The sequence below is a fragment of the Talpa occidentalis genome, unplaced genomic scaffold (assembly GCF_014898055.3).
Source record: "Talpa occidentalis isolate TD23 unplaced genomic scaffold, MPIMG_talOcc4v2.1 talOcc4.4, whole genome shotgun sequence".
NCBI classification, from domain to species: domain Eukaryota; kingdom Metazoa; phylum Chordata; class Mammalia; order Eulipotyphla; family Talpidae; genus Talpa; species Talpa occidentalis.
Genome location: NW_023604295.1, coordinates 118,377,860 through 118,405,641, shown reverse-complemented (window position 1 = coordinate 118,405,641; position 27,782 = coordinate 118,377,860). Strand labels below are relative to the sequence as shown.

Sequence of the window (27,782 nt, the reverse complement as noted above, 5' to 3'; positions counted from 1 at the left end):
ACTGCCCTTGGTTTTGCTCGAAAACCTCGGTTTTGCTCGGTTCATCCCCAACAGTGACCCCGGGGGTGTTATTCCACCAGCCCAGGGCAGGGGGTTCCCTCCCACCGCCTGGCCGACCGCGTTCGGCCTTTGCATCTCTAGCTGCTCCCCAACTTTGCTCCGGGTACCAGGGCCGGGAGGTACCCGGGGACCGCGGGCTCCCGGCACCGCCAGTATCCCCCGGGCTCCAAAATATTGGCGCGCGCGCGGGGCGCTGGGAAACACAGACGCAGCGCCCGGCGACAGCACGATCCCGCGCATGCTCCCAGGCGTCACCAGGGTCACGCTGGAACCCGCGAGAGCAGGAATCCACTTCTCCGTATTTTGGCGGTGATCTGGAAGAGCTGGCGTCAAAACCCTGTGCGTTCATCAGAGGAGGAAGGGACGTGGCTGCAGCCTAGCGCCCCCCGGTGGCGGCTGCTCGCAAAACCCGGAAAACCGGCCCTAGGCACTCTCGGCGGCCCTGCATCCCCAGACATGCGCAGTAGCCTCCCCCGCCGTGGTCGCGGCGTCTACGGAGCCGGAAGGTCCGGCGAGCTCAGGCCGGGGTCGCGACACCTCCGGGGTCATGTCCGCGCAGGGTGACTGCGAGTTCCTGGTGCAGCGAGCCCGGGAGCTGGTCCAGCAGGACCTATGGGCAGCCAAGGCTTGGCTGATCACCGCCCGCAGCCTCTACCCTGCCGACTTTAATATCCAGGTGAGGTCAGGCGATGCTGCGGCCGCCTGCCGGGGGATGTGAGCACCTCGCAGCGCCGTGGCCCTGGCGGCCGCTGCACCCCGCTCTGGGGCCGATCGCCTCTGCTCGGCCGTCCCTGTCCTGTTCCACTTATTTCTACCTGCCCCCCCCCCCAGCCCGATCTCCTGCACCTTCCATAAGCCTCTCCCGAGCGCACCCAGCACCTTGGGGCCCAGGTGGCTAGAGGCGTGGGGTGTGCACGGTGTTGTGTGGCCTGGACAACTCGTGATCGCCCCTAGGAAAGCCATTCGCTAGTTCATTCATCGAAATGGCAGCCATATATTTGTTCCGCTCCTGCCACCTTTGAAACGTTATTCCACTGATCCCGGGAGCGGAAGGGTTGTAGGTGAACCTGAGGGTCACACCCCCGAGCCCCGAAGCGCTGTGTCAGCAGGTGATGCTTTACTCACAGGCCCTCCATTCCCTCGGGGGCCACCGCTGCTGGCGATGAGCTGGGACCAGCCCCGGCGGAGGTGGTGACCGTGCGTGTCCTCTGTGTTGCAGTATGAGATGTACACCATCGAAAGGAACGCCGAGCGGACTGCCACCGCCGGGAGACTGCTGTACGACATGTGAGTGGGGACGCTGGCCTCCAGCTTTTCTCGCGCTGGACCTCAGTGAGGTTTTGTTTATATCAGTGGAAGTGGGAGTTGGGTGAAGAGCTTCAAGTTCATCTCCATCTCGGATATCTTAAAAGCTGACTTAGTCCTGAGCTTGCCCCTTCATTGAATTGTTGCCTTGCCTTCTGCAAAGAAGTCGTCTTAATGTTTTATTGTTGTTAAAACTTTTCCATCCAATAATTTATTTTATTTTGGAAATCCTCGCAAAAGTTCAAACAATACCTAAATATAGAAAATTAAAGTGAAATCTCTCCTAAACTCAAAGTTAAGCTTCGTGTGTGTATGTGTACATATAGTATATATGTATGTTATTGTGTGTGTATATTTATATATACAATACATATCAGGTTTTCGTGGTGAGGGATTACAAAACTGAGCTTATACTACTCAATCTGCAGCTTGCTTTTGTCACCCACTGTAACAGATCCCTCTGCATGTCAGTATATAGAGATCTTTTCATGTCTGCATAGCATTTCATAAGAGCATTTCTTTTGTTGGTGAACATTTAGATAGCTCAATCATTTGACATTATATTGAGAACTTCGTATCTGTGTCTTGGTGTTTTTCTTAGACATAGGTTTTCCTAGTCAAAGAGTATGCATATTTTACATTTTGACCCTCAATCAGATTACTCTCCAGAAAATACACTTTACATTCCATGGCATTTTACATTTCCACTAACCGGGTATAACAGTGCCCAGTTTCCCACAACTTTGCTAACATTGAAATTACCACTTTTTCTGTCTGTATGCCAGTGTGATAGGAAAAGATGGTATCATGCTATTTTTTTAAATTTGTGTCCACTGTCTTTTCAAATGTTCTCTTTGGTTATTTATATTATTTCTGTGATTTGCCTTTGCCCATTTTTTTTCTTTTGGGTAGTTTTCTCATTCTTGTTGATATTAGGGGTGCTTACATATTTTGATCACATGTCTTTTCACTTAAAAAAACCATAAAGCGTTTGATGAGTACTCATTTTATTTAAGTAGCTTTTATTTTTATATTTTTATTTTCGTACATTTATGTATTCACTCGGAATAAAGAAAAGTATGTTTTTCTCCCAATGCTATGTTCTTTCTTTTTTGGATACTACATAGAATCTGACATTTTAATTTGATTTTCATTTTAAAAATAGGTTTGTGAATTTCCCAGATCAGCCGGTGGTATGGAGAGAAATCAGCATTATTACATCAGCACTAAGGAACGATTCACAGGATAAACAAACCCAGTTTTTAAGAAGTAAGAATTGAGTAATAACTTAATGGCATATAAATTAGCATCTCTGGACTATCGAGTCATATGTAGTTATTTCATGAAAAGTCACGACATCTGTGGCTTTGGTTCCCATGTATAATTTTGTTCTTGACACTTTAGTCTGTTCAAATGATGTCACTTGGTCCCTTGATCATTTGCTTAGAACCCTTTGGATTTGCTTAAAGGATGTGGATTTTTCTCTTAGCCCAAGGAACTGATATGTATTTTTAACAGGTTCTATAGTAATCAAAGCATCTGTAGATGAGGCAGATTTCCACAAAAACGGAGAGAAACTTTCAGTAATTTATAACCTTTCTTCTTAACCTCCACTCTATGTCAGTTGCTATAACCAATCAGAGGTTTCAAATTCTGGGTAAAAAGCAATGGCTTAGTCCATTACAACTTAAACAAGTACCCGCTTTTTTTTCTCAGTCAGCAACAGGCATTATTGTCCCTTCACATAATCAGTCTCATCTTCTGGGCCCAATAAGGCCTACAAATAATTATGGTCATTCAACAAAACATCTTGTGCCTAATACCATCTGACCCAAAATCCTTCCAGGTTGTAAGTGAAACCAGTGATTTTTTTACATAGCATTCACTGTTCTGTATATGTCTTTCATTTTTTTTTCTTCATTATTCTTTTTCTAAAGATACTTTTTAAAGTGAAATGTGTTGTGTACAGGTTTATTTGAAACTCTTCCTGGTCGGGTCCAGTGTGAAATGTTACTGAAGGTGACAGAGCAATGCTTCAACACATTGGAACGTTCAGAAATGCTGCTTCTGCTTTTGAGACGCTTCCCTGAAACAGTAGTGCAACATGGGGTAAGATTTAAGTCTTTTTCTTCAGAAAAAATAAAATTGAGTAAGAGATTCATCAGTATGTTTAGGAGCTATAGTGAAGCAGAAATTCTGAGGAGCCTCCAATAAGATTGAACTTAAAACAAGAAAACTTTGTCAGAAAGCTATATTGCTGGTAGAAGTCTTATCAGTTTAAGGAAACAGTCACTAAGCTCTCACAGTGCTGTTTATTTGCAGTTGGTAAAGTTTTAAAAAATACTTGTATCCCATTGGATTGCACAATGTATTTGAATTAAATGAAGAACCATGGTTGATGGTTTGAACAGACATATTTTTCATGTGCTTCAGCCCTGTGGACCCTGTTTTTCCTAAACTCCTACCCTTTCCTTATATCTGTAATAATTATTGAGTGCTACTGACAGATACTGTTAAATGTAGTAGATAATACCCTACTTTACAGATGAGGAAACTGAGTTTTAAATTTTAGTAACTTCTCATGGCCAGTAAGTGGGAGAGTCAGGATTCAAGTCCTTAACCAGACTCTATTACTTATTCTTTCCCATACTGTCTTCTTTGACTTCTGGCCTCAGTTAACCTTCTCTGTAACTCCCCATGTTCGTTTCCCAGGGTTGCTGTACAAAGAGCCAGAAACTGGCTGGCTTTAAGCAACAGAAATTTATTCTCTCACAATTATGGAAGCTAGAAATCCAAAAGCTCTGTGTGAACAAGGCCATGCCCTCTCTGTAGGTTCTAGGGAAGAATCCTTCCTAACTCTTCCTGGCTCCCATGGTCACTGGCAATCTTTTTCATTTCCTTGGCTTATAGTCACATCATTCCAGTTTCTGTCTCCCTTGCCATGTGGCCCTCGTCCATGTGTGTCTGTGTCCTTGTGACTTTCCTTGACCTTCTCAGAACACCAATCATTAACTTATGGCTCACCCTAATCCAGTATGACCTCACCTTAACTAATTGTATCTACGAAAACCTTAACTTTTTTTTTTTTTTTTAATAATACCTGTTTGGTTTTTTTTTGTTTTTTTTTTTTTTTTTGTGTGTGTGTGTGGGACCCTCGCCGGTGGCTGGGGATCAACGAAAACCTTAACTTTTTATAAAATAAAATATATACGAATGACGTTCTGAGTGCACGTGAATTTTGAGGGGGATATTATTCAACCCAGCACACTTTTTGTTCATTACTGTGACTTTTAACTTTCTGTGCTATGTGGGCTCACATTGTTCATCCCATGCATCCCAGTGTGACCACAGGAAGAATAATGTAACTGTCTTGATTGACTGTGTACTGTGCTAGGCCAACAGGAACAGAAAGAGGGGCCTAAAACATGAACATTTCCATCTGACCTAACCTAGGCTGTAAGGCTGCTACTGACAACTCTTGAAAGTGATGATTACCTTGATGTAGAAAGTAAATTTCCACGCTTCTTAGAAACTCTTTACAACTCTGTTGTTAGTTTAAGTGTAGTTCCAATGTTTTCTTTTAGCATTTGTAGATATTTTGTTAGCATTTTACTTTGGCTACTTCAGAGAAGAATAACCAAAGCAAAGTAGTCGTCTGTGGTAAGGTGAATTTGAGGTTCCCTTCTGGGCTCTGCTATTGATGCACCCTTTTGTTTTCTAATCTTTAAAATATAAATATTTGTTTCTTGGGGAAGTTTGTTTATACTTACTATTTGGCGAATAAAAATTATCCTGTTTCTTATCATTCTGATCTCTTAAACTATAATACACTTGGATGATTGCATTTTGAAACAGGTTGGCCTTGGGGAGGCATTATTAGAGGCTGAAACTATTGAAGAACAAGAATCTCCTGTTAACTGCTTTAGAAAATTGTTTGGTAAGAAAAATTGTATTTTTTATGAATTCATAGTGATAAGTAGATTAAGGTCATTTGTAGAAAGCAAAGGAATTTTTTGTATTATAGAACTTAGATCCTTGTTAATTTCTTCAGTCTATAATGCATTTTGAACAACCTCTAAGTTTTTAATTATGTACTATGTGATACCGCCATTAGAATATGTGTAACCATATGTTTGAGTATGAAGCATAATAGTACACATCTCAGTTACTACCCAGTGTAAGAATTAGTCCCTAAACCATACTGGAGAATCTGTGTGCGTTTCCTTGCTCATCCTACTCACTGGTGTCCCTTTATACTGTAATCTTTAAATAAATGTGCCATAAAGGATTTTTTCCTGTGGATTTTAGATACTGCATTTATGAACTCTAAAATTAATTTTGTTTTTGCCATAACCCTGGGGTAGATAGACAACTATTGTTTTTTCTTATTTTTTCTCTTCAACAGTTTGTGACGTCCTTCCTCTAATAATTAACAACCATGATGTTCGATTGCCTGCCAATTTACTATATAAGTACTTGAACAAAGCAGCTGAATTTTACATCAATTACGTCACCAGATCTACTCAAATAGAGAGTCAGCACCAAGGTAAATTTGAATGTCCTGCAATTTTCTTTAGACAGATTTTAGTAAAATTTCAAACTCAGAAAACCCTCATTGTGCCTATATCTTATGTGGATACATGCCAGTTTGATGGTGTTTCTAAAAGATGGTTCCTAGAAAAAAAATACTGCAGTGAAGAGATGAGACTTTTCTGGAACCAGTTTTACCCCTTGATAAAAACAGTCAGTTTGCTGAGCTGTAACATGAGTGCTCTTGCCTTCACGTATGTACTATAGCTCAAAAGTCACATTCTACTGATACCAGTGGCCACTGATGGTTCTGTGCTCTTGTCTTTTGAAGGGGGAGTCAGACTTTCTTTGAGATTCTATCAAGTGCCACATAAATAGTAAGTAGTATTAATTGTAGGCCATTTTTTCTCATGTCTCAGGTACCCAAGAAACATCTGATTTAATGTCACCTAGCAAACGTAGCTCTCAGAAGTACATAATAGAAGGGCTGACTGAAAAATCGTCCCAGATTGTGGACCCCTGGGAGAGATTGTTTAAAATTTTGAATGTTGTTGGAATGAGATGTGAATGGCAGATGGATAAAGGAAGACGGTAAAAAATTCTTTGTTTCTAGAATTGCCTTATTAACCTTTTGGTTGCATCATCTCAGGATCCTTGTTAAAAAACAAACTTTAAAGCATGGCATAGGTATACTTCTCTTTGGGCAAATTCTATAACACTTGGTACATATGTCAACAAGGTGGTTGCTCACTTTATTAAAAGATTCTTAACTAAAGTATGTGCTTTTAAGACAATGTTGAGTTTTGAAGCACTAGCACGCCTTGGCATTCAGAGAAAAGAAAAGCTACTTGGCATGTTTATGTCTTGAAATATTGGTCTGAGCACTGCTCTGATACAGGAGGAATTTCTGGATCATATGGATACGGTCAAAAATAACTTAGTACATGTATTGTTTATTGGGACTTTTCTTTAGACTTTTTGCTAAAAATCACAGAGTACTTTTTGTCATCTTTCATCTTTCAGAAGCTATGGTGATATCCTGCATAGAATGAAGGATCTTTGCAGATACATGAACAACTTTGATAATGAAGCACATGCAAAATATAAAAACCAAGTGGTTTATTCCACTATGTTGGTCTTCTTTAAGAATGCATTCCAGTATGTCAACAGCATACAACCATCTCTCTTTCAAGGTTGGTTTAAGAATATTAGTGTCCCAGTATACTGGCCTTAGTAGGGGTGGTGAGGAAGACAAAAATGTTTACCTTAATATTCTTCTTGTATACTAATAACTGCAAGTTAATGTTAGTGCTTTTTTAGTTATTGGTGGTTTTTATATAAGTACATTTTCATTAAGAATTTCTATATCAAATGGTTAATTAAATGCCTCTATTTTGAGAAAGTCATAGATTTCACAATAAACAAGGATTCTTAATATATATGTGTATACATTCTAGAAAATTAGAAAACTAAGAAATCACCCACAGTCCTTCCAATATAACACAGCTCTTATTTCCTTACACAGGTATACCTATTTGTTTGCCTAGTTGGGATCACTCTGAATATCTTTTTAAATGATCTATATTTTCATACAGCTGTTGATTTAACTACCTCCTGATGTTAAATATTCTGCATTTTTACGTGTTGGTGTTCTCTTCCCATTTGTAGGTCCTAATGCCCCAAGCCAGGTTCCACTGGTTCTTCTTGAGGATGTGTCAAATGTATATGGTGATATAGAAATTGATCGTAATAAACACATACATAAAAAGAGGAAACTAGCTGAAGGAAGAGAAAAAACCATGGTAATCCTTTCAGATACGGTGGATAGTGGGAAGCCGGGCCTATTTTTCTGAGTTTATCTTAAATAATGGAGCCTTTAACTAAAATAATTGTACATGTTTTTTATATGATCTTAGTGGGATAAAAATCAATGGGAAGGGATTTAATATGGGTCATTGAATTATTAAAACCTTGGAATAACAAATTTAAGAAACAGCAAAATAAAATTAAGTGGCGGTATTTGACCGCCAGTATGGAAAACTGATCATACTGAGTAGCTTATGCTCCGGCTGCCTTTCTCTGAGGTACACTCCCTCTTTGCCTTCACTTCAGACAAAGAGCAAACGTAGGAACCTCTATTGTGAAACACAGAGGGCGTTCAAAGCTAAGTGCAGACAATTGTAATTCCTGGCTGGATCCCCTGCATGAGGGGGAAGCAGAGCTAAAGAGAGGGGTGGCCATTGAAGTGATGTATAACCAACTGAAGTTTACTATAGTCACTTCTCTGAATTTTTTCTTAGGGAACTCAGAATAATTTTATTCTATACACAACACACTATTATTTGGAAACAAATTAATCACAGATTTGGGGGGGACAAAGTAAGCTATCTAATAGGTGCTACTTAAACTATATTTCTGAGTGTAAAACTCTTCATTTTCATAAAATGTATATATTTTTAAATTATTAGAAATTGTAACTCCATAGCTTTACTTCTGAAGTCAACATAAGCTTAGTATTTTTCATGAAAAAAGTATAAACTTAATTTAAAAAATAAAATTTGAATGAGAGTGAAAAGGTGAAAAATTTGTTACATTTTAAAGATAAATTGTTAAACTTAGATTTTTTTTTTATTCTACCCATGATAGTATCCTTTGACATAAAATCCACATAGTAATCAGAATTGGGCTACAATAAACATACTAATGTTCCAATCTCTAACTATTTCTCGCTTTAATCATGTTCTCCCTGTTCCCTAAACAGAGTTCAGATGATGAAGACTGTTCTGTAAAAGGGAGGAATCGTCATATTGTGGTTAATAAAGCAGAACTTGCTAACTCCATTGAGGTGTTAGAGAGTTTCAAATTGGCCAGGGAGAGCTGGGAGTTGCTCTATTCCCTAGAATTCCTTGACAAGGGTAAGAATGTTCTGGTATGGGTTCTGTTTCATTTTTTATATAGAAACATTATGCTAAAAAAGGAAATCATTCTACATGAAATGTCCAGTCACTTATAGTTATTAAGCTGATTATAGCAGTTCCTGTTTTATAAGATTCTGTTTGAGCAGGTTATCTAATCAGTTATTTTTTTTTAAACATTTATTTATTTATGCATACAAGAGCTGGGGTGCAGGCCAGAGATGCAGGTGGGTGAGAGGATTCACCAGAGACAGAGTGGGGAACAGAACAGGCAGATTGACTGAAATACACTGCTGAGGGGAGCAGCGGGAGAGACAGGAGAGGTCTGCTACGCCATGTGGGTTGCTCCCTGGCAGGCTGGGGGATCAAACACATGCTGCAGAGGCTGTGGATTGCTTCATAGTGCGGTGCTTAACCCCTTGTGCCACCAGGGAGGCCTAATCGGTTATTAATAGTCAAGTAACCATGTACCTTGTAGCTCCTACTCTGAGGGCGTTATAATCAGGTTTGGGGTAGAATTTGAAGAGGAATTTTTTGTCTTTTAGATACTAGTATTGCTGGCCTTTTTTTCCTTGCTGCGTTTATTTGTGTTTTTAGTTGTTGGGTCCTATTCTTTGTAGTGTACTCAAGCCACATGTAACTGAGAATACAAAGGTAAACAGCATTAACTTCCTTGCCTGGAAAACTCAAAATCCAAATGCTCTAGAAAACCTGTTTGTTTTTCTATTGAATTATTTTTATATTGAAATAATGTTGGTCTACAACTACTGTATATGTTTTAGGGATAATAAGTTCACGTTTTTTCAAATGTATGTAAACGCAACACACCTACCACCAAAGCACTAGTAACCCACCACAGACCATTGGGTCCCCTCCCGCAGTTACTCCCATCTCACACTCTCCCCTCTGGTCACCCCAGAGCTGCAGTCAGATTGCAGGGGTTTCTTTTGATTTGGTCTTGTCTGTGTTTTTGCTTTGTTTCTTTATATTCTACATTTGAATAAAATCATCCGGTATTTGCCTTTCTCTGACATATTTCGAAAGCCTAATTTCTTTTCAGTATAGACAAGAAACTCTTTGATATTTTTCCTGTATAATATTTAAAGTACTAAATATTTCACTATTACGTAAAAATTCCTAGCACTTTGCTAACCAACTTGTGTCAGTTGCTATACTTTGGGATCAAAGTCCGTTCTTTTCCTTGTAGACAGCAATCCCATCTGGCACATGTCTAGACAGAGTCCTTGGCCACGTGCATCATATCTTAATTGTAAAGTAAATATAGTGTCATTAGTTTCTCCTTGTCTCACCTAGAACTGTATTAAGTCACACTTTTGGAGGAAATTTTTTCATCAGTTATAAACTGACTTTTAAAAAATGAGTAAAATTCTTACTGTCACTGTATATTATTTCAGCTGGATGGAAAATAAAGCAAGACCTTTTTCTGGGGAAAGCAAAGTAGTTTAAAAGATAAATGAGGTGGTATGTGAAAAGCATTTTGAACAGTTCCTGGCACATGGTACTTGATTAATAAATGTTGCTCCCTAATAAAAACATTGCCTGAGAATTACTGATAAATGTTATGCTCTAGCTTTGCTATCTAGTTGAAATTCTAAACCATTGTTTGAGAGATCAAGGTCTGAAGTGACTATCCATTTTTTGGTAATTTGTCTCTGCCTATTGTTCCCTCTTGCTGAGTTTCTTAGTTTTTGTTGTTGTTTTTTTTCTATTTATGTGTGATATATTTACAATAAACTTGCTTTTGAATTCCCAGAATTTACAAGAATTTGTTTGACATGGAAGACAGATACTTGGCTATGGTTAAGAATCTTCCTCACCGATATGATCATCTATCAGGTAGAGTAATGTGGACTGTAGGTACCCATGTCTGTCCAGGATGATTACTGTTGTGAACCAGTCTTAGGATACAAGATGTGTATGTTCCCCTGTGGTCTGGTCCATGCTCTGCAGACAGACGTCCTGTCTTTTGCCTCTGAGGGATTATGGAACACTTCACCTCAAAATAACTCCAAAATGACAAGATCCCATCTTTTGTATTTCTTTTGGTATGTCCACTCACACCCCTCTGCATAAGTAAGATTTTAACTTTGGAATAAAAGATGAATACTTCTCTCCACTCTGGTGGAAACCTGCCTTGCTCTGCTGTTCCCAGCTCCTTACAACTCAGATGGGAAGAGTAGACAATTCACTAATAAGATGGAGAACTTCCAGCCTCCCCTATTAAAATGGGTAAATTGTGGCTTCCGTCCTTCATAAAGGAGACATGGTATTAGCAGTAAATGATTTATAAAGAAATGATGTATCAAAAAGGTACTTTATCAAAGAGCTGTGTTAATTTCAGTTAATTGTAAAAATGAAAACCCGAGAGAAAAATCTTTGTATTTGTAAAGTACCTCCGTGAGATCATGTGACTTTTATTTTTTTATTGAGGTAACAGTTTACAATACTGTATGTGATTGAGGATCATATCTCTTCAGGTGTGTTACCACACCATACCCACCCCCGACGCCCCTACAGTCCTGCGTCATAGTCCATGGGACCCCGTCCCCCTCCACACATTGTCCACCCTCCCCCGCCCCATCAGGCAACCTCAGTTTTTAGGGTATGTTTTTTATTTGGTTTTGTCTCACCCTTTGTTTCATTTCTCTGTGTTCCACATATGAGTGAAAACATATGTATTGGTCTTTTTCCTGATTTATTTCACATAACATAATCCTATCCATTTCACAAGTATGTAGTTTCACAAGTGCGTGTCTGGTGTAGGTCTCATTACGTTAGATAACTGGGTGTTGTTTTAGCTTCACGGACTCAAAGGTTTGAGACATTTTCCTCTAACATTTGAATAAATTCTCTGTACCCTTCTCTCTCTCTTCCCCTTCTGAAATGCCCATTGTCCCAATGTTGCCTTTCCTAATGGAGTCACGTATTTCTTGAAGTGTTTCTTCCTTATTTTCCCCTTCATATGTCTTTTTCTTCTTCCACCTGGATTTGTACATTATTATCTTTGAGGTCACCAATTTCATCCTCCATAGATTTCTCCAGAAATTTTTATCTCCTCTATTGATCTTTCTCTGTCCTGCAACTCTATTATTTTGTTAAAATATCAATATTTTCTGTTCATTAATTTCATTTCTCATGACATTTATTTGTTCTTCTGAATTTCGTTATATCTGATTAGTTATTCAGAGTTCTTTTATATCACTTTGACGTGCTTTTCCACATTCTCTTCCATTTCTTAGAGTTTACAGTGGGAATTTAAACTCTGTATCTAATAGGAAGATAAAATCTTCTGTGTCTTGTGGTTGGATTCTGGAGAATTGTTCTCTCCTTGTGATGACATATTCTTTTGAGGTCTCAAAGTGCCATGTATTGTACTTTTTTGTCTACCCATTTTTTGCTGCTTTGATTTCCCTATTTTAAAATATTGGTAGCAGTGACTTAGAGATTTACACTACTTCTTCTCCAGCAGGCAGCACTGTGGTTTTATTTGATTTTAAGTTTTTTGTTTTTTTTTTTCTTTAATCTTTTCAGTTTCCATACCTTAGGGGATATGATCTGGTAGCTTCTGAGTCAGGAGCTTGGGAGGGTCTTAGAGAAGTCCAGTTGTTGGTGGGATGTGCCGAGCAGGGTGGGTGGAGAACTGGCTAGTGTCTGTGGCACCACCAATAACCCTCCTCTGTAGGGTTCCAGGCCCAAGTCTCCGCACTTGTGCTATCAGTGCACTTCGTGAGGTCAGTACCACTCCAGAGGGGTGGGGAGGAGGCACGCAGTCCAGCACACTGTCCTTATTTTCACTGAGGATCCAGCCCACTGGGAAGACCCCAGCTATCCCACATGTTTTCTTTCAAGGGTGTGGGCCTCAGCTTTTTCCACCCTGGCTGCCAGCCTAGGAGCAATACTCCGAATGGTAGTTTGTATGGCAGCCTCCTGGCCCAGGCATTTCTCTCCACCCACCTCATGTTTAGTGAACCATGAATCTCCTCTGTAGTCTGTGCTGGTCTCCTATGCCCAGGAGGTGTTCCAGTTTCACCCAAGTCATGGGACTCTGGGTTTACTGCTCTTCTGAATAAATTTCAGATTATATTCCCAGGATCTAAGCAAGGGACCTCCTCTCATGCCATTTTAATCTGATCTCTATCCATTGTAATAATGAATATCTCAAAGTCGTTTCTTTCATTAAATTGGGTATTCCTCATTACCATCAAATCTCCATGGGTCCACCACAAAATCCCAAACCCTGTAACTTTAAATATTTGGTTTGATTCTGTTGCTGAGTCTCCCTTTTCTTCGTCACATGATCAAGTAGAAATAACTTATTTGTAGTTGTTTGCTACTCATTTAATTAATCTTGGAGTTTTTTTAAATAACTGTTTTTTTCCCTCTCTGCTGTTCTGTCTTTTTAAGGGTCAATATAAAAAGGCAATAGCCAGTCTGCATCATTTAGCAGCTCTCCAGGGATCGCTTCCTCAGCCACAGATCACAGGCCAGGGGACTTTGGAGCATCAAAGGGCACTCATCCAGTTGGCGACCTGCCACTTTGCTCTAGGGGAGTACAGAGTGAGTATTGCCATGCATAGGACCCTCAAAAACATTCAGCTACCTGGAATCTTGCTTCTTTTCCTAAAGTGACTTTTTAATTTAAGACAAGCATACTTAAAGTTTGGTCTTTCTGCCTAATCTCAGGAAAATTAGAATGATTTTTGTTGTACTTAATTTTTTCTTTAACTATAGATTCTTTCAAATTAAGCTTCCTGTTCATTATGCCATATTGTTAGAAGATGATCAGTTTTTCATTCCCTTGATTAGAATCCAAATGTAATGGAGTCAGTTCTAGACTGAAGAGGCCTTTACTAAATAGGAAATGGAGGATGTGCATGAGTTTATCCAAACTTAGATTCTCTCTGTTACATAGTAATGACACCTCCTAGGAGTTTTGCAGGAGCAGAGCATGATGGGTCAAGCTTCTCCCATCATGTTAGCCTTCGATTCTCTCACAGCACCTGCTACAGTGTATTGCCTTTTATTTCCACTCCCGCCATACTAGCCCATGGCTTTAATTGAATTTTTTGCCTGTAATCTTTTTTGCAACCCTGTAACTGTGATCATTGCTATCTAAAATATTGCTGACATCCTCCCACTTAATTGAAGTATTGACTTTCTGGTGCCAAGAGGTAAGCCATGTACTGGGGGTGGGGAGTACAATCAGGGGTTGGGGATATGGGATACCTGCCTTTCAAGCACAAATAATGTGAGATGGAGAGAACAGTGCAAGTATTTTTGTAAGACAATTAAAAAGCAGATATTAAGTGGTATGCCTCAGACATGTGCATAACAGGCACTCAGGGAAGGGTGTTTTCGGTGGGGCCCATGTATTCTAGGAAAGATTTACAGGAGAGATTAGCTGGAGGTGGCATACAAGTCCTGGCTCTGGCCACTCATTAGCTCAGTAACCTGAGCAAGTTACCTCCTGTGACTGGAGTCCAAGCTCTCTGAAATCTAGACCTTCCCAACCTGTGGCTAGGGATGTGTTTTTCATTGCCAACCCACCAACCTGCTCAACCCTCAAGCAGTTATCTGTAACCTACACCAGGCAGACCCCCAAACAGTTGCTGCCGACTCTGAGCAGCCTTATAATATTATTTTCTGGATGTGTCAAGACGTGAAAAAGATTGGAATGTGTATTTAAGACTCCAGTTCTAGTCTGTAAAGTGCGAATGCCCTGACATGTAGGAAATGCTCCCTCAGTGAAATCAGATAGTTAACATTAGAATTTGGGCAGATAGACCAGTGGGGTAAGAGGTGCCTTCCGGTGTGTGTGGCGTAAACCTGCCTTCCCTCAAGTCAAGCACCTGCGCTAGTACACAGCCCTTCCCACATCTTTCTCCCCTTTCAAACCCCCCTTCTTTCCCCCTTTCCTCCCTTCTTCCCCAAATCCTCCCCTTTAATGCTTAGATCAAGGTGACTGTCCTGCCTGCAACTTTTGCAGCTAGTCTAGCCTGTGCATGTATTCCTACTTTATTTTAAATTATGCTCTATATCGCACCATTTGTTTTTCTTAAATATGTCCTAGTTTGATAATTTTTCTCCTTAAAGACTTAGCAAAGTCTTCAAGACAGGAACATATTCCTTGTGGATGCCACTTGCTGTTCAACACCTTGGTAGTTTGTTCCCTAAAACACCTAGTTTGTAGATTTAATCTTATATTTACTGAGAAGCAAACCATAACACTCACATGAAGAGTCTTGAGACAGATATAGACCTTTCCATGTTGCCCAGTTAAATGCTACAAGTATTTTAGTGTTATGTTTATTTTGGGTTTCAGTTTCAGAGAACTTCAAATTATGAATCATTTCAAAAATGAAAAGTTCCTTTCATTCCTCTTTAGATGACATGTGAAAAGGTCCTCGATTTGATGTGCTACATGGTACTTCCCATTCAAGATGGAGGCAAGTCACAGGAAGAACCCTCAAAAATAAAGCCCAAATTTAGGAAAGGTATGGTAACAAGGTTTATTTTTATTTTATAAAAATAACTTCAGAGTCCAAAACTGGAAAATTTTTTATAGTTCCTGATGAGAACCCCCATCATCTGCAAGGTTTGACAAATTGTGTAAAACATTCATCCCTTGCCAACCTTTTCCTTGGCTCTGATTTCATAAGGAGTTATAAATCTGTCTCTCCTCTAAAGTTGTCTTCATTTTATGTCAGTGAACTCCTTTCTCCTAGCTTGACCTATTCTAGGAATACTTATACATTAGTTAAGAAGTATTTCTTAGCATATTACTCTTGGGCTCTTTGGAGATACAGGTCAAGTTGCATGTTGCTTGAAAATCAACATAAATTTAGTAGTAATGCTGATATGAAAAAGGAAGAAAGACTTATCACCTATCTAGTTTCTACCTTAAAAGCATGGGAAAAAATATAAACAAACCCCCCAAAAAGCAGAAGACAGGAAATAATGTTAACAGCAAAAATCAACACAGTAGAGAAAATAAAGTCACAAGTTGATTTTTTATAAAAGTAATGAGATTGAGGGCCTCCCCGGTGGCACAGCGGTTGAGCGCTGGGTTGCGAAGCTGCCCGCAGCCTCTGCGGCGTCGGTTCGATCCCCGGCTGCTCCCCGGCCACCGGAGGAGGGTCCCACATGGCGCGCAGACCTCTCCTGCCGCCCGCTGCTCCCCTCAGCAGTGTACTTCGGTCCTTCTGCCTGCTCTGCTCCCCGCTCTGGCTCTGGTGAATTCTCTCACCCTCCCGCGCTTCTGACTGTACCCAGTGCTTGTATAAACAAAACAAACAAACAAATAAAAAAAAAAAGAGTATTTAAAAAAAAAAAAAAAAAGTAATGAGATTGAGAAACCCCTAATAATAGCAGGATTAAAAATGGAAATGTCACACAATAGATCCTATTGAAAAAGAACATTAAGAGAATAAGCGATAAATAACTCTATGCCAGTAAATTAAAAAATTTGAATGAAATGGAAAATTTCTTGAAAAATACAACAAAACTGACAAAAAATAAAAAAATATGAATGTTACTACATCTGTCAAAGAAATTAAACTTATCAAAAACCCTCCCACAAAGAAAACTCTAAACCCAAATGACTTCACTAACAAATTCTAGCAATCAGTTTGGGAGGATATCCCAGTTCTACACACACTGAGTTTAGTAAAGAAGACTGATGAATGAAATCCATTTACCATTCAAAAGCCAGTTTCACATCACTAAGTAGAATCATGACTTCAGTGTATTTTGAATCATGACTGTTGCTTATCCTCTTTTTTTCCCTTAGGAAAGTATATTAAACATTTTTTTCCAAAATATTTTCTTTAATATGGGCCTCCCTGATGGTGCAAGGGGTTAGGTGCAGCACTGTGAGGCTGTCTGCAGCCTCTGCAGCACAAGTTCTATCTCTGGCCTGGCCTGGGAGCTACCCACATGGTGCAGCAGACCTCTCCTGTCTCACCTGCTGCTCCCCTCAGCAGTGTATTTCAGCCGGTCTGCCTGTTCTGTCCCCGACTCTGTCTCTGGTGAATCCTTTTGCCTCCTGCACCTCTGGCCTGTACCCCAGTTCTTGTATGCATTGGTTAAATAAATCTTTAAAAATGTATATGCTTTTTTCTTTAATAATAACAAGCACATTGTGTACTTTGCTTAGGTTCGGATCTGAAGCTTCTGCCCTGTACCAGCAAGGCTATCATGCCATACTGCTTGCATTTAATGCTAGCTTGTTTTAAGGTAAGCATCAAGTTGATTAGCATGAATGAATTTTAACTTGAACCATTGTTCTGATGATCTAGAATGACTTAAATGGAGAACCCTGTGAACAGTTGCCCTAAAGGGTAGATTGTCATGAGGAAAGCAGTTGGTTTAGGAATTAGCAAATATTTGTTGAATAACAGCTGCAGTAGACAAAGATGAATAGGAAATGATTCCCCTCCTGAAGAAGTTACAAACGATAGCTGGACAAATATGCAAATAACCTTGCCTATAGTCATGTTCAGTAAATATTTTATTAATTAATTAATTTTGAAATCAGAATGTATTAGCTACAGAAGAAGGGGAGACAAATGCTGCTAGGTTCATAGAGGGATGGTGAGGTTATCATAAAGATAGGATGAGTGAAAGCACTTCAGACACCTGGACAACACCAACAAAGGCCACCAGAACTGGGACCCTTGAAAGACTATTAAAAGAACGTCAGCCATTGACTGCAGATTGTAGCCTTGGAATTGAGATGCCTCTTTGCTTCCCAAAGGCTTATGAGCAAGAGAGCAGCGATATTGGGTCTCCACTTTAGGACAGTCATTCCTAAACTTAACTCATTTTCAGAATCACTTGGGGTGACAGAAGCAATTTAAAATATGATTTTAGGCTTTTGTTCCTTTTGTTCTCAACTGTTCCTCCATTCACACTCCTGCTCCCTTCTTTATTCCCCACTGCCTTTCTTTCTCCACAATCCCATATGCCCCTCAAACTCTTCTCTCCTCTACTCTCAACTGTCCCCTTAAAAGAAATCCCCAGTTCTCTGTTATTATAGAACTATTCGATTTTTCTCCCAGGCTTTCCAAAATTCCCCAGTTTTCCAAATTCCATCAAGATGCTGGAGTTAACACTCTGCCATGCCCAGTTCCCAGCACAAGGGGACCAGAGGCTTCTTGGGTTAGCCCCCACCCTCTGTAGGAGGCTGTTGTGACATTTGGCTTCTTCCTCGTTCCATTTTTACTCTAATGACTTTTGTCACACATTTTCGCATCACAGCACTTTTTTCAGGAAGTGGTATTTAGTGTATTTTAGTTCACCCTGCAACTCCCTTCCCCGCATAATCCTTGTCTTGCAGCTTAGAGCCTTCACGGACAACAGGGATGACATGGCACTGGGGCACGTGATTGTATTGCTTCAGCAGGAGTGGCCTCGGGGAGAGAATCTTTTCTTGAAAGCTGTCAACAAGATTTGCCAACAAGGAAATTTCCAATATGAGAATTTTTTCAGTTACGTTACAAGTATCCTTTTTCTTGTCTAAGCATTAGAGAGTCTGATTTTATAGAGTTTGAAGAAACCATTCGTGGGGGAGGGAAGACCAGGCATAATGGCTTTTGCTACTTTGGACAGAAGGATGATGTGGTGACTCACCACGCAGTTTGGCCACTGGTCTCATGAAAATCACAAAAGGCTTCAGCAAAGGTAACGCAAGGAGTTAGGAACACACACAGTCCTACTTCATTTCCACTTCCCAGACTTCTGGGATGCCTGAAGTGACAACCTGCAGGGGCCTGATAGACCAAGTGATTGTGTCACAGAGTGGAACAGTTGACTGGCCTTTGTCTATCAGGAAAAGCCTTTGTGGTCTCCTTCAGGGCACAGGTGCCCCTGAGGTCACCATGTTAGAGCTCCAATTCACTGCTGCCAAGGCTGCTGTATCCCCACCAACAGTGCTACCCACCATCACCACAGCAGTCACTTTCATCAGTGGGGAATTAGTATTTTATACTGTGTATTAGGGGAATTCTACCATTGATTGAAACTATCTATCTGTTTGAGTATTTATACTTACTTGTTTACCATAATACATTTTTTTTTTAATTGCAAAGAAGCTGATAGCCTTGTCCAAGTGCTAAGCAATCATTTATACTCTTTTGGAGGCATATGCCACCTTACCACCTCTTTCATTTCTTATAAAGGAAAAGATTTTGCTCTTATAAACATATAGAATATGTTTAATTATTGCTTACATGAAAAATGCATTTATCTTTGTGAGGTAGTTTGGTTGGTGTGAGAATCGTTAGCTTTGGTATCAGACAGCAGTTGTCAGTGGTATGTCAGTTGTAAGTCACAGCCAAGTTCCATATTCACCCAGGATCCTGGCTCCTTGTTTTCACATGTGGTTAGCCTGAATCTGGCCTGCAGATATTGACATGCTAGAGGAATTTGCCTACTTAAGAACTCAGGAAGGCGGGAAAATTCATCTGGAGTTACTGCCCAATCAAGGAATGCTGATCAAGTAAGTGTGCTCTCCTGTGCCAAGGGCTCACCTTTTGTGTGCTTGTAGGGAATATTTGTAAGTTTCTATACCCTTCAGAAATTGAACAGACAGGAATCTAAAACTGATCTCTGTTCCTGAGAGTAAATTTGATTCTGGGTACCTTCTTGGCATTTTCTTAACTACATTTCTGATAAAATATTAGTTAAATCTGGGTATACAAAGGTCTCAAATGTTCATGATATCTTCTCAAAATTTTCAGGCTGATTCTATAAATTTCTAACTAGACAGAGTTCTTCTAATTAGGAAAAGCCATGATGAAATATAGTTGTCCTGGATTAGGAAAATTGATGAGGAAGAACTACTGATTTGACCTATAAATGGTGCTTGGGTTTCAATATTTAATTGAAGCCCTCCTAAGCATCTTTCATTGCTTATGCTGCACAAAGAAAAGTAACCAGATTTATGTCTTCGGAAAGAACACACCTGCCTCAAGAAAGGATGTTGGGGTGCTGGGTCTCAGGCATGCCCTCCCACACTTCGATGGAGTTAGTGACCATTTATGATTTTTAAATAGCTCATAAATCTTGCTTCTATCCTTCAGTATTCATTGTAGTTTGGATGATATATCCTCTGTGCTGTAATTGCCACGCGTAGCTTTATTTTCATACTTTCTCCTTTGCGTCCTGCCTATTCAGCGTGTCTGTAAGTCAGTGTTAGAGTCACTGCAAGAGACTGAACCTTGAGTGAGAAGCAAGTGTTGCTAAGGCTGAAAACATTCTTCTTTTCCCCTTTAGTGTGAAATGAATGAGTTTTCAATTGTTGAAAGCAAAAATCCACATCTTGTTCTATCTTTGTGGAGTCTTAGAAATGTTGAGAGAGGGAAGAGAGAAATGTTCATTATGGATTTCAATAAGCTCAGCCGTTTGGTATGTAGCAAACATCCCTTTATGTCCTGTCAGGAGTAGGGTCTTGTGGAACCCATTCTAAAGAATGGGGAGATTAAGTGTAATTTCTTCCTTCATCTTGTAAATGTTATTAAATATTTGAACACTTAAAAGAACAAATGTTCCATTAAAAAAAAAAGCAACTATAAGACCGTGATCAGGATACTTACAAGATGAACTGAACGTGCTCCTCTTCCCATGTCTTTTTTTTTACCTCCCCAAGATTGTGAATGAAAACTGGGGGGAAAAGTAATTGTATGGTTGTAGCTGTGCTTAACAGATTAAAGATCAGCTTTGATTTGGGAGCCTAGCTAACCCCTTGTGATGTGATTTCTAAGTTTTGAGACTAAATATTCAAACAAACCTTCAGTAACTTTTTAGTTAATTCCCATTAACTCTCACTGCACAAGCTACCAGACCATAGAGATGGCCTTGGTGGAACCAACTCCATTTAGTTGGGATTAAACCTACAGACAGTTCTCACTTAGATAAAGCTTGGCAGTTTATGGAAGTGTGAGAGAATTGATTGTCAAAACATCAACAGATGAATCCCAAACTTTTGATTATACTCAGCCTTTCTTCTTTGACTAGCTTTTATTGAGTTTATACTGAACAGTGAAGTGACATGGGTCCATGCACACAGCTCTGGAACGCAGAGTGAGAGCAAAGGGGTGTTGAAACCCTGGGTAGTATCGTTGTAAGGGTTGGTGAGGGCAAGGCAGCAATGCACCACATCCATCTCTAGGTTTCTGAGGGATGACCACATGATCCCCATTCAAACTCCCCTGAGAAGCCTCTTAGGAAACCTGTTCCATCAGCGTGGAAGCAGGAATAGGCATTGTTACTTTGCAGGAATTAGCCCAGTCTTCACTGTGTGAGTCTCAAAGTTCATTGAGACTTGCCTTTCTAATTACTTTTGCCTAAACTGGCGCAGGAGAGGCCAGCTGCTTAGACAGAGAACTCTTGCTAATTGAGGTAATGTAGGCTCTTAAGTAACACTAGCTATACTCCATTTCCTTTGGGGGTTAAACAAATCTCTGAAGCCATGGCAGGCCCTTGGGTGGCCCTCCGGCTGAGTGGCAGATGTGTTGTGAGCGTGTGCAGCCCCTCCCCTCAGGTAAGGTTGTGAGTCTGTGTAGTTGTGCCTCTGGGCCCCGGCAGGTACAGTACCAACACTGAGGGCGCTGGGGCAGGGCCACAGAGGCACATGCTCCTTACTCATTGGTGTTTTTCAAATACAGAAATATTCTATGCTGATATTTGCAGTATCTTAAATGCATCAGACTGAAAAAAGGAAAACACTGTCCTGTGCTCTGAATAGCCTGGCTAATAACATTCTGAGGTGATCACCTGCTAATGTACTAAATCTTTATTGTTACAGAACTCTGCAAATCATGGGTCCCAGATTCTCCCTCCCCCACACCCCTCTCCCCATTTCTTCCTTTTCTCATTACTTTTTGAAATTCAGACTTAACCTTCCTTGATCAAAAACATCACCAGCCCTTGCAGTCCCCTCTGAAGGGCCTGGGGCTTCCATCCTGTCAAAGATGGTTGCCAGAAGTTACCAGGGTTATTCTGGAACTGGTGTGGGAATGAGAAGAGTGGAGTATGAGGAGACTGGATTTGGAATGTGTCTTCTCAAATGTTGATCCCTCTCCCCCACTGCCATTCAATTGCATTTCATCATCCTCTTCCTCAGTGTTTGTTTTTTATAACCAAATCTCAAGTGGGCTGAGCTTGGGGACCAGGAAGCCAGATGCCTCTGGACCTGCAATCACAGCTGTGCTGTGCGGGGCTACCAGCTTCTCCCATCCTCCCGAGGGACGCTGTTGTGGCCGGGGGGCTTGTGGAGGTCAAAGGTTTCTGTACAGTCTGCTTCCAGTCCTGTGCCTTTTCTCTGGAGTGTTGTTTTGCAGTTCAGGGTGAGTCGGTGTGGGTGTTTGAATGCTGCTGTTTGCTGTTTTTTAAAGGCCTTCTAGCCCTCCCATGGGGTTGCTGCAGCAGGAATTCTTACCTGTGCTTCAGCCCAGCATACAGACTGCTGACAGGTACCAAGTGGAAAAACACCTGCTCATAGTGTGCTGTTTTGTCAACATGTTTTACTGCCCATGGTTTTCAGCTCTTTGTTCCTCAGTGCTCTTTTTCATGCTTTATTTATTTTCTTAATTTGTTCTGCATTCCTTGGCAAACCATCTGGTTGTAATATTGTAACATTTCTTAATTTTTTCCATAAGTTGCCAGTGTTTTTTGTGTTCAATTTAAAAATCATTATGGATCTGGAAAAAAAAAAATGAAGTTTATATAAAACTGTATTAGATCAAGTGCGCATTAGATTAGGCATTAAACCACGAGTCTCTCAATAAAGCAAAAGGCATTTGGTCTTAAATACTTAAGGATATTGAAGTTTCTTTTAAGTAAATCTTTATTCTTGATTTTCATAATGGCGACCACTGTTGAAGTTTCGATCTAAATAGGCATTAGCATACTATTTTCCTGCCACTGAAAACTTTTCTCAGACATTACCTCTTTGAATTGAAAATATTTGGTAGTCTAGAATGCCACATATACTACTTGATTTATCTTGTTCTTTAATACAAAAGCAAACTGATTCTCTTTTTCATCCAAACTTAGCAGAAGGGTAGAAGCTCTGATAGAAATAGAACTGAATTATTTTTGCTCTTTATATATGGAAACAGTACCACTGAACTTGCAGTGGGATACACCGTTTTATTTTGTTTTTACTAGCATTCAGGGGAAATTTGACTTTGACCCATCAACACCCTCTAGTGCACTGTCTGCAAACACCAGTAACTTTCAGTTGGTCAGAGTAGACTCCCACTTGAGGTTGCAGTTTGGGATCCGGAAGAGCAGTATCCCAGGACAGTGCAGAAAGGTCTGCCTTTCTTCCCAGTGGGTCCCTGGCCTTGGACTCACACACACTGTCCTGAGTTAACAGCCAGACTTCACTAGAAATGCCCACAAAGAACAAACTGCATTCTCCCCCTGGGGAACTGCTGTTTTTACCATGTAGTTCTTTAAAATGACCGTGGGCATTGTTGAGTGTGCTGGCAGCACTTTGCTAGTTAACAAAGCCTGGGGTTTTTTCCTTCTTTTGCATTGCAACTTTATGACTTCTGTTGTGCTTATTATGTATGATATTTCAAGTCTTAAAAAACAACCATTTTAATGTGGTTTCATCAATTTTACTTTGACCAATACATAAAAATCTAATTTTAAATCCCTGTGGCTGTGTCTAAGGGAAGTTAGACAGCAAGGGTGGGGAAGAGAGGTGACTTCTATTTATCTAATTCTGCCAAATTATTGGATTAGCAGTTAAAACTTTTCTTTTAACCAAACCCATTGAATTTTGCTAGATTTTCTTTCCTTTCGTCATTTTGCTGTCTTCAGTTCTCTGGGATTTCCTTTGTGTTTTCCTTCTTGAAAGCACACCTTACGGGGTACAGTTAGAAACCATGCGTGTGTTCCTATTGGCCCTCCCTCTGTGGTGCAGGTCTCCTGAGCACGTGACCAGATGTGGTCTTCAGTGGGCTTTTGCATGCACCTGTTTTTCCACATTTCTGCTTCTCTCTCCCCACCTGAGCCAGACTTGTCTCAGGACCCCAACTCCTGCTATTTCTCATACAGATGTGAATCTGGGTGGGCTAAGCCCTCAGAGGCACTGTCCTGTGCTGGCTTCAGGGAGAGAGATGTGCTTGTCACCCAGCAGCTGTGCCCAGGTACCAAGCCTTTCTGGCTTTTTCATGGTGCATCTGCCTAAGGCCCGAGCTGTGTGGTGACTGGATCATCCTGCCTCCCTGCTGCCTCCTCAGCACTCAGCTGGCCTGACATGAGCGGTGTGGCCAGTGTCATCTGGCCCCATTCAGCCCAAAGTCGCTGACTGATGCAAGAGTCAGCAAAGGGAGGCATCAGGTCAGCGTGCAGAGGGGTAATAGAATAGCAGGTGGCATTTGACTGAAAGTTTAGGTGCCTTTGATTGAGTTGGGAAAATAGTGCTCAAGTTTGAAGTCTTTTCAGAGAAGGAATGGGCAGAATGGAGGTTGGGCAGGACTTCTGTCTGTTGTTAATTTTTTGCTTACTTATACTTAGATTTGAGGCAGGCTTTACTCTACCCCAGAAACCCTGCAGTGATGCTGGAGCTAACCCTGGTATTGTCTGTTTCCCTGTCGCTGCCCTCAGGCACCACACAGTCACGAGGGGCATCAGCAAGGGCGTGAAGGAGGACTTCCGCCTGGCCATGGAGCGCCAGGTGTCTCGCTGTGGGGAGAACTTGATGGTGGTGCTGCACAGGTTCTGCATCAATGAGAAGATCTTGCTCCTTCAGACTCTGGCCTGATGGAGACCTTTTCACTAGAGACCAGAGACAGCTCAGAGCCCTGTAACCATGGGGGAGGACCTGACACATTGACAGATGTTGCTGTTACAACTCTAAACAAGATCATCTGAATTCTAACTCTTGGTTGCTCAAAGTTTTATTTCCCAAGAATCTGAGAAGCTATTTCTATTTTTAAGAATCTTTTTTTGTAATTTTTGTAAAACAAAAGAACCTGTTTTGTAAATAAAAGTCATCCTGAATTTGTTTGTTTGTTTTAATTCTTAGGATTTTCTGAGCCAAGGTCCACCTTACTTTAAAAGGCATTATTCACTCTGCTCTCAAGATTTTATTTTGTATACTTAGGCCCTGGTAAATATTATATATCAATATATTACTAGATGCTAGACATTTTCACCTGGAAAGTTTTAATACCAGAAACTTTATTAAAAAAATGAACTTGAGCAACCTTCTGGTGGGTGGGTGGAAGTCTAGGGAACAGTCCAGGAAAGGGAGTGCTTAGGCCATTGGTGGAGTCTGCCCAGGACTAACTTCCCACCCTGGCTCTGCTCAGCCCTTTACTTGCCATGTACCAGGAATGAGCCATTTTCTCTGGGCCTCAAGCTGTTACAGAATAAATTACCATGGCAAGGGAAAAGCATCACCATGGCAATGGGAATGGGCGCCACTTTCCCCACCCCCACTTACATGCTACCAGCATCTCAGATGCCTTCAACTACAACTCCCAGCATGCCATGAACAAGACTTCCTGAATGGGGGCTGCTGGGAAAGAGAAAGGAATAAAATGAATATATTGGTGAAAAATGAAGAGGAATGAGAGACATGGGGAGGCTGCTCCTGGTGTCTGGTCTTGGCAGCGCACTTTGGCAGGTGGGCTCTGCAGAGACAGTGGAAACCATTGTCATGGCCTTCTTGTGGGTTCAGCTTATATGGTTCATTTTGACACTCCTTTGGTCCCAGCTGTCTGGAACCTGCCTGACCTTGCTTAAGGTTCCTGCCGTTGTGTGCCCTGGACTTGTTCTCTTAGTGTCTTCACTAGTCACCTGGCTGCTTAGCTCTGGGTCCTGCCTCATCAGCTGGGGAACTGTTGATTTCAGAGTTTGAAAGGAAGTCTATTATTTGAAGTCCTTTCTCCTCTCTCCCCTTTGAACTTCTCACCAATCAAATCTTTGAACACAAAGAGTCTGCTTTCTTTGCCTTTATGTGCACAGGTGCCATGGACCCTTAGTTTGGGCAACATGGGTGTTTCTCTTCAACAGTTTAAGGCAACTGGGCACCCCTCAGATTTGCCCAGTATCCATTTTCTTATTCCTTGACTGGAAAAGAGTAACTACTCCTAGTGAGTCAGCCCTGTGGGAAAATTAGACTCATCTGCAGTACTGATGAATCAGGCCAGGCCTGAGAGCGGGACCTCAACAGCCCTTCCCAGCCCTTGTCTACGTCAGAGGAATGAATTCAACATTGAGGCCAGAGTAAGACAAAAACAAGATGTTTATTGTCAAATAAGGAGAACAGGAAAGCTCTCTGAACAGAGAGGGATCTCGAGTGGGTAGCTGCTGAGGGGCAAGAAGCATCGAATTATATACTTTATTTGAAATAAAGGGGGGCGGGTGTGTTGGTTAGTAATCTGTTGTCTTGAACTGGCTGAACTCCGTGACAGGTCCTTGTCTAGTTGATTCCAGCCATCTATGGAGTCTGAGCGCCAGGGTCTCCTTGGCTGGAGGATGTTTAGTTCCCAGAATGTGCAGACGAGGCTGACCTTGGTCCACAAAGGTGTTGCTTCATGGTGTGGGGCTGCCTCCAGAATGCCCTTTATTTTAGCATGTTTCAAAACGCTGTCTCAAGGCCAGGCAGCTAGTAACTCTAACTAAACGGGTCTGCCCATCTTACTTCCTCCTTCATTGCCTGCCATGAGCTCCTCCCCTGCCACGACATGCATCTGGTAGCAAAGCTCTTCATCGCATAGTTGTCGGGCAAACAAATGATGGTACCTTCCTCAGGTTGTTACAAAGGCTGAATGTGAACTTCATATGAAATGCTTCCAAGAGCAGCGTGCATGTATGTGCAACCATGTCAGCTCTCAGGCATATTTTCTTTTGCTGTTCCTGAAATATATCAGTGTAATGGCAGGAGGGGCGCAGGGCAGGATCTCTACATCCCGAGCAGCCGGGGTAAAGGAGGAATCCTAGAGCCCTCGGTGGCTTCTTTCAGGCTTTTGAGTTTACCAGGTACATGGCAGTTTACCAGTTTACCAGGTGGGGCGGGTTGGGGGGGGGCAGCAACCAGGAGGCTGGCAGGCTTTCGAGCTCCCAGCAAATCTCCACTCCTTCTGCGCTCTCGGGTATTCTCTTGTGACCTCTGCTTCTCTGCTGGTTCTGCTCTTGTTCTCTCAGCTCCTTTTGCTCTCTCACTTGTTATCCTTCTGGTAGTTCTGTTCTGATAAGCCAGTCTCAGCCCAAGTATACCCACCCATGCATGCCCACACCCTCCTCCAGGTGTCTGCCATCAGGCATGCATCTAATCGAATGGTAGGAGGGCAGAAAAGCCTGACATGTTGCTATTTACCCTACAATCAGGTAAACATATGTTTCTTGGAGCTATTTAAGAATAAAAGAGCTGAGAAGTTGTCTGACTATTTTGCCTAGAAGTTTTAGAAATTGTCTCTAAATAAGACCCTATTAAGAGAGAAATTAAAATCAATAGGTGGTTTGGGGCCTCCAGTGACACCAGAGGTTAAGACGCAGCACTATGAAGCTATCTGCAGCCACTGCAACACGAGTTTGATCCCTGGCCAGGGAGAAACCCAATGGCGCAGCAGACCTCTCCTGTCTCACCCACTGCTCCTCTTAGCAGTGTATTTCAGTAGATCTGCCTGTTCTGCTCCCCACTCTGTCTCTAGTGGATCCTCTCACCCCCTGCATCTCTGGCCTGCACCCCAGCTCCTATGTGCATAAATAAATAGATCTTTTTTAAAAAAATAAAATCAATAGGTGATTTAACTAACAGACATCTAATCTCAGAAACTATTTCACCTGTCTAGTTTAAAGTATTTATCAATGTTTCCTACAAATATGTAAACTGTTCATTTTTCATCTCTTTACTTTTTCAGCACCTTCCTCAGATCAGTGATTGTGGCAGCCCACATGAAAATAAGACTTTCTAACACCCAAATGAAA

General features: G+C 41.2%; 1 protein-coding gene across 3 annotated transcripts; it reads left to right on the top strand.

Annotated features, from left to right (window-relative positions):
* Positions 1–529: 529 nt before the first annotated feature.
* Positions 530–24,851, top strand: INTS10 (integrator complex subunit 10). Of its 3 annotated transcripts, XM_037526185.2 has the most exons (18): positions 530–736; positions 1,280–1,347; positions 2,531–2,634; positions 3,335–3,474; positions 5,221–5,302; positions 5,771–5,911; positions 6,315–6,486; positions 6,919–7,088; positions 7,564–7,697; positions 8,657–8,810; positions 10,585–10,667; positions 13,236–13,388; positions 15,217–15,325; positions 16,987–17,066; positions 18,169–18,331; positions 19,236–19,329; positions 22,226–22,303; positions 24,453–24,842. In XM_037526185.2, exons 1-18 carry the CDS (start codon positions 608–610, stop codon positions 24,607–24,609), a joined length of 2,211 nt encoding a protein of 736 aa, XP_037382082.1. In that variant the 5' UTR covers positions 530–607; the 3' UTR covers positions 24,610–24,842. The 3 variants fall into 3 exon arrangements, with proteins under 3 accessions (XP_037382082.1, XP_037382080.1, XP_037382081.1); XM_037526183.2 differs by lacking the exon at positions 22,226–22,303 and having other exon boundaries at positions 24,453–24,851; XM_037526184.1 differs by lacking the exon at positions 22,226–22,303 and having other exon boundaries at positions 699–736; positions 1,188–1,347; positions 24,453–24,851.
* The last annotated feature ends 2,931 nt before the right edge of the window (positions 24,852–27,782 follow it).

Coding starts and splice junctions, on each gene's coding strand:
- INTS10 (XM_037526185.2), top strand. CDS start 608: ATGTCCGCGCAGGGTGACTGCGAGTTCCTGGTGCAGCGAGCCCGGGAG. Junction 3,475..5,220: donor AAACAGTAGTGCAACATGGG/GTAAGATTTAAG, acceptor ATTTTGAAACAG/GTTGGCCTTGGGGAGGCATT. Junction 6,487..6,918: donor CAGATGGATAAAGGAAGACG/GTAAAAAATTCT, acceptor TTCATCTTTCAG/AAGCTATGGTGATATCCTGC.